The sequence below is a fragment of the Trichechus manatus genome, unplaced genomic scaffold (assembly GCF_000243295.1).
Source record: "Trichechus manatus latirostris isolate Lorelei unplaced genomic scaffold, TriManLat1.0 scaffold00010, whole genome shotgun sequence".
NCBI classification, from domain to species: Eukaryota; Metazoa; Chordata; class Mammalia; order Sirenia; family Trichechidae; genus Trichechus; species Trichechus manatus.
Genome location: NW_004443946.1, coordinates 21,546,774 through 21,556,060, shown reverse-complemented (window position 1 = coordinate 21,556,060; position 9,287 = coordinate 21,546,774). Strand labels below are relative to the sequence as shown.

Here is a 9,287-nt window from a genome sequence, read left to right as displayed (position 1 = left end):
GAGGTTTGACCTTTGTCTGACTTGTAATGTCGAAAAATTTTTTCCCAGTCTGTAGGTTCTCTTTTTACTCTTCTGGAAATTTTTTTTTTAATCCTCTAAAAAACACTAGGCAAAATGAATTCAGCAATGTATAAAAAGATAAGAATCACAACCAAATTGGGTTTACTCCACTAATTCAAAAATCAATGTATTTTACCACAATAACAGAATACAGGAGAAAAATTACATGATAATCTCAAGAAATACAGAAAAAGCATTTGACAAAATTCAACATCTATTCATGATTAAAAACAAGCAAAAAAAATCTCTTAGCAAACCAAGAATAGAATTTAATGTATTTAACCTGATAAAGGAGTCTAAAAACAAACCTACTGGAGATATCATACTTCAAGATGAAAATGTTGAAAGCTTTCATTTTGAGATAAAGCATGAGTCAAGGATGCCCACTACCACTACTTCTACTGAATACTGTACTGTGACCCTAGCCAGTATTGCAAGGCAACAAAAAGTGTACACACTGGAAAGAAAGAAAATTGTTATTTTCACAGAAGATATAATAGTGTGCATAGTAAATAAAAAAGAATCTACAAATAAGTTATTTGAATTAAAAAGTTTAGCAATGTTCATTAGTACCACAGAAATACATTAAAAAATCACTTGCATTTTTATGTACCAGAAACACAAAAATTTTTTATAGATCCTATTTACGATAGAATAAAAAAACAAGATCACAGAAAATCATAAATACATCATTATGCAAAATTAAAGATCTAAACAAATATTCTTAGACTGGAAAACTCAACATCGAAAAGAAGTCAATTCCCCATGATATGATCTATTGATCCAATGCAATCTCAATCAAAATCTCAAGAAATTTTTTTGTAGAATCTGAAAAGCTGATTCTGAAATTTATAAAGAAATGCAAAGGACCAAGAATATCCAAGACATTCTGAAAGAAGAACAAGATGGGAGGTCTTGCCATCCCAAATACAAAGCAACAGTAATTAAGACAGTTCGTGATTATTGGTGCAAGAATAGACAAATAGACCAACAGAGAGCCCAGAAACAGATCTACTCATAAATGGACACTTGATTTGTGACAAAGTGGCATTGCAGAAAAGTGACCTTTCAATACATATGCTAGGACAATTGGATATCCATGTGGGGAAACAATGAACTTGACCCAAAACCTCACATTGTATACGCACACCCAGAAAAGTAAATTTTAGGTGCACTGTAAATCTAAATGTGCATGGTTAAAATCACAAAATTCCTAGAAAATAATATAGGAGCATACCTTCATAAACTACTGGTAGGGAAAAAAATGGATAAATTGTACTATACAGATCTTTTGTTTATCAAAAGATAACATTTAAAGGCAACCCACTGAATGGGAGAAGATACTTACAATATACATTTAACTCACAAGGGTTCATAACCAGAATATATAAAGAGCTCTATGTATCAGTAAGAAAAAGACAACTCAATAAAAAAAAAAGGTGAAAGACTGAACAGGCACTCCATAAAAGAGGATATCTAAATAGTCGATAAAATATAAAATGATGTTCAAGCTTATTAATTGTCAAGGATATGAAAATTAAAATCACAATAAAATTCTACTATATATCCATCAAAATAGCCAAAATTTAAAAATCTGACAGTATTGGTATAAACTACAATCCTCGCTTGGTATCCATGAGGGACTGGTTCCAGGACTCCCACGGATACCAAAAACTTTGGATCATGTCCCTTATATAAAATGGCATAGTATTTGCATATAACCTATACACATCCTCCCTTATTCTTTAAATCATCTCTAGATTACTTATAATACCTAATACAATGTAAATGCTACGTAAACAGTTGTAAAGTGCTATGTAAATAGCATTTTACGCTCCCTCTTAGCCTTTGGGGGACTGCTTTGACCACTTAACTGCTTTTTAGGAGTCTTTTCTTTCCCACAGAAACAAAGGGTGCACACAACACAAGTACCAAAAGAACAATGTTTAAACAATGAGTGCTGAAGAAAGACTGAGGATCTGTGAAATGGCAGGAGGATACAGCAAGGTATGGCTACACATCATTTCATTCTTAAGGATTCAGCGTAGGGCTCAGCACACCAAATTCAAGTTTTGCTTTTTTGGAACTTTTTTTTTCCCCCAAGTATTTTCAATTCACAGTTGGTTGAATCAGCAGATGCAGAAACCTGCGGATATGGAGGGCCAACTGTACTACTATTGCTGATAAAAAGAAATATCCTCAGTAGCTGGTGAAAGGGTTTTTGTGATTGAGCTTTTCCCACATTGTCAGGTGCTCTCTTCTTGCTGTCATCATTGCGTTGGAATCTAGTAGCTCCTCCTACCACTCTGTGAACTGATTCTGTGGCAGCAATTGTGCTTAGAGGAGCTCTGCTGTGCACTGGTTAAAGTGCTCGCCTGCTAACCAAAAGATCAGCCATTAGAACACACCAGCGGCTCCATCGGAGAAAGACGCAGCAGTGTGCTCCCATAAAGACTTACAGCATTAGGGGAAATCCCAGTTAATTGGCCTAATAACATGTTTAGTGCTGCTGTTCTTGTTGCATAGTGCTAGGGTCTTAAAAGCTTGCAAGCAATCATCCAAGGCACAATAACTGGTCTCTATTCACCTGGAGCAACAGAGGAAGAAGAGGAGTCAGGAACAGGAGGAGGATATGGAATGTGTGGCTAATTGCTGCCATGAACAACTGCCTCCTTTGCCATGAGACCAGAAGAAATGGATGGGGCCCAAGATACCATTACTGAACATTTTGATCAAAGATTCCGTAGAAGAATCCTGATCAAAAGAGGAGAAATGCAGAACAGAATTTCAAATTCTCATGGACTCTAGACTTTCTGGAGCCGTGGAGAGTAGATGTACTCCAGAAACTATTGTCCTTAGATAATCTTTAAACCTTAAACCAAGAATGTGCCCTAAAGTCATCTTAAAACCAAACAATAGTTTAGCTTAACTAATAAAAAAGTCTGTCTTGAGCATTATGCTCTTTTAAGAACTATCTATATAGGATCGAACTGACAACAGCAACTTGAAAGATTAGATGGGGACCTTAGGGGGCAGTGAGCTTATGTTAACGAGGGAAGAACAACTCAAAAAGGAGGGTGAGGATGGTTACACAGCTCAAAGAATGTAATCAATGTCACTAAATTGTACATGTAGAAACTGTTGAATTGGTGTATGTTTTGCTGTGTATATTCTCAATAGGGGAAAAAAAGAACTGAGGAAAAAAAAAAGATTTACAGCCTTGGAAACCCTACGGGGCAGTTCTACTCTGTCCTATAGGGATGCCATGAGTCGGGATTGACTTGAGGACAACAGGTTTTTCAGGTATTCTGCTTAGGGCATCTTTTGATTATATTTCCTGGCTCTTGCTTGTATTACTGGTATTTAGAAGACATGTATCAGAGAATCTTGGCAAGATATTATGCTGAATTAATAAGAGATGAGGAAATAAGAATTATTTATTAATATATTTGAATTACCTTCTGTTTCAAGGAGGTTACAAAGTCACTCAGTGAATCAGAGTGACAGAAGAGTAGGTTTACTATATTATCTTTACTACAGCTATATTGTAACTCCCCAAAGAAAAAGCTATTCGAAAAATTAACTAGAGGCAGTAGACTCTTGTTGTAAGTTGCCATCAAGTTGGCTCCAACTCAGGGTAACCTCTTGTATAACAAAATGGTCCTGCACCACCTCCAGGATCATTGGTGTTTGAGTCTACTGTTGCAGCTACTGTGTCAATCCATCTCATTGAAGGTTTCCCTCATTTTTGTTGGTCCTCTACTTTACCAAACATGATATCCTTTTCTAGTGACTGGTCTTTCCTGATGACATGTCCAAAGTAAGTAAGCAGAAGTCTTACCATCCTCACTTCTAAGAAACATGCTCGGTGTATTTCTTCTAAGACTGATTTGTTCATTCTTTTGGCAGTCCATGGTATGTTCAATACTCTTCACCAACACCACAATTTGAAAACATCAATTCTTCTGTCTTCCTTTTTCACTAGCAAAATTTCACATAAAGATGAGGAGACTGAAAAGACTATGGCTTGGGTCATATGCACTTCAGTCATCAAAGTGACATGTTCGCTTTTTAAAACTTTACAGAGGACTTTTGCAGCAGATTTTCCTGATGTAATACATCATAGTACATGGCATAGTACATAGCATAGCACATGGCTTATAGTAAACAATGTTTCAAATATTATCTTTTTGAATCCTAATTAGAGGAATAATTTCCACTTAAATAGATCTTCTTAACTATCTTCTCCATGGCATCTTCATAATATATTGTTAAATACATTGATAATAACTAATATTTAATGAGTACGTACTGCATGTTAAAGCTGTGCTGAAGCTTTTTCAAGGGTTAGCTATTTGAATCCTTAGAAAAGCCCTTGGAGATAGGTACCATTACATCCCTATTACAAATAAGTAAGCTGAGACTGAGAGAGGCTAACTGACTTGTCCAAGTCACAGAATGATAAGTGGTGAAAATGGAACTGACATAGATCTGACTCCAGAATCTATGATCTTAAGCATTCCACTATCCTGAGAAAAGCAGCACTTCTCCTCTAAAATCTATTTGCAAGCAAGTCAAGAACAAGCTAATTTTCTTTTAACTTTATTCTCTACTTGACCATCCAAGTCCCCTAGTTGGAAAAGCAGAAAAGATTTATTTTATTTTTGCTTTTTAACTTACCCACTCACAGTCGAATCCAAGCACTGGAAAATCTTCTAACTCACTCTTAAGCAAGGGCTGGATCTGATCCCACTCTTCCTCCTGAGACACAGTCACCACCTTTGCTTCGAGGATCCTCTCCTCCCATGAAGCTCTGGGGGCACTAGAGTGCAGCTGGATCTCTTCTGGAGGAGGCAGCTCTCTACTGCCTGGCCCTTTCTGCTGCTGCTGGGTCACACAGCTCGTTTTACTCCTCCGGCGCTGAATGCCTTTCCACAAGACAAAACCCCCCACAGCCACACCCAGAAGGGTGGTCACTGTCAAAGCCACTGTATGCTGTCTAGACATCTTTGACTTTCTGCTGTTCAGGAAAGCATATCACTAATCCCACAATCTGCAAAACAAACGGCAAAAATATATTTATTTACATAATATACACCTATATCTAAACAAGTTTTCCCCTAAAAAATGTTCCACTTACAATCCATCCACTCACAAACGAAAAACAAAAAGTTGTATTTTTATTTTTTCACTTTTGTACTCTGTACTCCATCTTTCTCCATCCTCACCCAAGTAAACGCTCTTGTCCTCTGCCAATTGCCCTTTATATGCCCTTAGTCACATAAAATCATATTAAGCAAAACAGAATGAGCTAAAATCTCACTACTTGCTGACTGGATTTTGGCTGAAAGCACAGAATACCAGAAAGATGTTCATCTGTGTTTTATTGACTATGCAAAGGCATTTGACTGTGAAGATCATGACAAATTATGGATAACACTGCGAAGAATAAGAATTCCAGAACACTTAATTGTGCTCATGAAGAACGTGTACATAGACCAAGAGGCAGCAATTCGAACAGAACAATGGGATACTGCATGGTTTAAAGTGAGGAAAGGTGCGCATCAGGGTTGTATCCTTTCACCATACTTCCTCAATCTGTATGCTGAGCAAATAATCCAAGAAGCTGAACCACATGAGAACAACGCACATCAGGACTGGAGGAAGACTCATTAGCAACCTGTGATATGCAGACAACACAACCTTGCTTGCTGAAGCGAAGAGGACTTGAAGCACTTACTCATGGAGATCAAAGACTACAGCCTTCAGTATGGATTACATCTCAACATAAAGAAAACAAAAATCCTCACAACTAGACCAATAAGTAACATCATGATAAACGGAGAAAAGATTGAAGTTGTCAAGGATTTCATTTTACTTGGATCCACAATCAACACCCATGGAAGCAGCAGTCAGGAAATTAAACAACTTACTGGACTGGGCAAATCTGCTGCAAAAGACCTTTTTAAAATGTTGAAAAGCAAAGACGTCACTTTGAGGACTAAGGTGCGCCTGACCCAAGCCACGGTATATTCAATCGTCTCATATGCATGCAAAAGCTGGGCAATGAATAAGGAAGACCAAAGAAGAACTGACACCTTTGAATTATGGTGTTGGTGAACCATATTGAATACGCCATTGACTGCCAGAAGAACAAACAAACCTCTCTTGGAAGAAGTACAGCCAGAATGCTCGTTATAAGGAAGGACGGCTAAACTTCGTTTCACGTACTTCGAACATGTTATCAGAAGACACCAGTTCCTGGAGAAGGACATCATGGTTGGTAAAGTAGAGGGTCATCAAAAAACAGGAAGATCCTCAAGGAGACAGACTGACACAGTGGCTGCAATAATGGGCTCAAGCATAACAATGGCTGGGAGGATGGCACAGGACCCAGCAGCATTTTGTTCTGTTGTACATGGGGTCGCTATTAATCAGAATTGGCTCAACAGCACCTAACAACAACAATACTTGCTGATTTATTAATGAATGAATTTTGGTTAACAGATCATCCTCAAGGTGTTTGCATTTTAAACCTTCAATCTCTGTTGAATGAAAGCTTTTGCTTCTCAATTTAAAAAAATTTTTCTTTATCATCAGCAAGTTGGGAGGGAGATTTTTTACTTTTCTGGAATGTGTGGGCAGTAGGAGTGGAGGAAACAGGTTTTCCTGTTGCTCCAGAAGTCTTAATAGTTCTTCACAGAAACTGATTAAACTATTTTAAGGTAAGTGAGGGCAGTACAAAAGGGAAAAAGTGATCAGAAAAGAAAAAAAAAGGGCTGATCTTAGAGAGATATCAAAGATGCTCAGAAAAAGGTTGCAAACTGAAGTGTCCACAAGGTCAGGTAGGCTACTGTAAATAAGTGAAGCAAGCCAAGTGTAAGAAAACTGACACAGACACAACCTATTAAATATATAGGAATAGTCTTCATTTCCTCCACAAAATAGTACCTTTATAGTACCTTTCCCATTTTTCAGATAACTTGTGGCTTTCTCCAACTATCTTTTGTTCTCCCACTTTGATAGAGTATTGGGTATAAGGTACTATTTTTGTACTATTAAAAAAAAAAAAAAAAGCAACAGTAAAGGTGTGACAATAAGTGGCAAGAGGCACTTGGCCTCAGTGATGGGGAGGAAATACGGGACAGCAGCCATTTCAGCACCAGTTGATTGATCCTGTGCAGGAAGAAGCCCCACTGTAGTCAGATATTTTAATGATTCTGAGAAGTCAAACATTTGAATTTCATATGAAATATCATCATTTTTAATGTCAGCAATAGATTTACAATTTTTTAAAACTTGGGCCAGCCAAATAAAAACAATTCTGGGCTCTGGGTTCTCCATCTGTGAGCTCTAGCCTAAAATCTATACTGTCCATAGACAGAGCAATCTGCTGAACACACCCACACTTCTCTATGGCTTAGTATCTCCCATGAATATGTTGTACTGTTTTTGTCACTAAAACCACACAATTATAAAAATAATTTAGTAATTACAACAACCCCGGTTATAATCATGCCGGTAGATATTCAGCCACTGGAGGAAAAAAATGGAATCACAACAAAGATTACGTAATAAAAATAATAATGAAAACCAAAACCAAGCCAGTTGCCATCAAGTTGTTCCAACTCATGGCGACCCCACGTGTTGCAGAGTAGAACTGCTCCATACAGTTTTCAAGGCTGTGACCTTCTGGACACAGACTGCAAGGCCTTTCTTCCAAGGTGCCTCTGGGAGGGTTTGAATTGCTAACCTTTCAGTTAGTAGTTGTCATGGATTGAATTATGTCCCCCAAAAAATGTGTGGGTCATGATTCCCAGTACTGTATGACTGTGTACCATTTTGTAATCTGATGTGATTTCCTTATGTGTTGTAAACTCTGTCGCTATGATGAGGTTATACTGATGAGGTCTACAAGATTGGATAGTGTCTTAAGCCAATCTCTTTTGAGATATAAAAGAGAGAAGTGAGCAGAAACACATGGGAACCTCATACCACCAAGAAAGCAATGCCAGCAGCAGAGTGCGTGCTTTGGACCTGACGTTCCTGTGCAGAGAAGCTCCCAGACCAAGGGAAGATTGATGACACGGAATGGACATTCCTCCAGAGCCGACAGAGAAAGCATTCCCCTGGAGCTGATGCCCTGAATTTGGACTTGTAGCCTAATGGACTGTGAGAGAATACACTTCTCTTTGTTAAAGCCATCCACTTGTGGTATCTCTGTTATAGCAGCACTAGCTAAGACAGTAGTCAAGTGCTTAACTGTTTGTACCACCCAGGTATTCCAATAATAATGAAAACAACAATATATTAGCTATGCTGTTTTTAAAATATTTACTTTATTTGAGACACTCTGCTAAGTACTTTACACGTACTTTCCCTAGTACTTTTATTAAAGAAGAAACCGAGGCCTGATGAGATTACATAACTTGCCTAAAGAAATTCCTGGTGAAAATAATCTCAGAAGATACAAAAACTTTCCTCTTCCCACTCTAAACAATATAAATGCTGGATAAAACATTAAAAAGATAAAATTTAATACACAGTTAAGCTCAAAAAGAATAAAGGGAAACCATCAAGTGCCAGGAATGGAAGAGGGAATCCATGGTAGGTGGGAGATGAAGCTGGACAGAGGCCAGAACCCACGACAGCTGGGATATATCACCAATCCAGGGACAGAAATCTAGGCTACAGGCCCACAGCACAACTGGGACCCAGGAGGGTGTTGCCTTGTCCATGAACAGAAACTTGAAAGTGTCCACCCACTGTGGCCTAGGCTCATGGCAATAAGGTAGCCACCTGTCCCAGGCTGACAGTGGGAACAGTTACTCATGAAAAGGCAGACCTCAAGCCTGAACTCTGGGCAGTACAGGGCCCAAATTCACCTTATTGTCATGAAAGGAAACCCTGAGCGAAGAAATTAAAAGTAAAACTGGTTCAAAATTGGTGAGCTCTGTTAGACCCAGGCAGAGTCAATCACAAAGATGTTACTGTAGAACACATGCAGGAGTTCTATGGAAGATTATTCCCTAAAAGAGAGCTCACAAACAAACCAGTAACAAACAAACAAAACCCTAATATCATCAAAGATCATTCACAAAGCCATTAAACATAATACCAGACCTGAGGAACCAGATCATAGCACGACCTGGTAAGGCCTTTAAAGTAAGAATGTACAGAGATCAAGGAAAATAATACCTAAAGCTAAATTAAAAAGAAATCTATCC

General features: G+C 38.1%; 1 protein-coding gene and 1 pseudogene across 2 annotated transcripts in view; both read right to left on the bottom strand.

Moving 5' to 3' along the window:
* Nucleotides 1-4,377, bottom strand: part of LOC105757026 (proliferating cell nuclear antigen pseudogene) — a 14,062-nt pseudogene extending 9,685 nt beyond the window's left edge.
* Nucleotides 1-9,287, bottom strand: part of EXD2 (exonuclease 3'-5' domain containing 2) — a 53,737-nt gene that overhangs the window by 36,566 nt on the left and 7,884 nt on the right. For both annotated transcript variants that reach the window (XM_004370979.2, XM_023726318.1), the window contains exon 2: nt 4,741-5,113. In XM_004370979.2, the coding sequence (XP_004371036.1) occupies nt 4,741-5,067 (327 nt within the window). In that variant the 5' untranslated portion in view covers nt 5,068-5,113. The remainder of the gene's footprint in view (nt 1-4,740; nt 5,114-9,287) is intronic.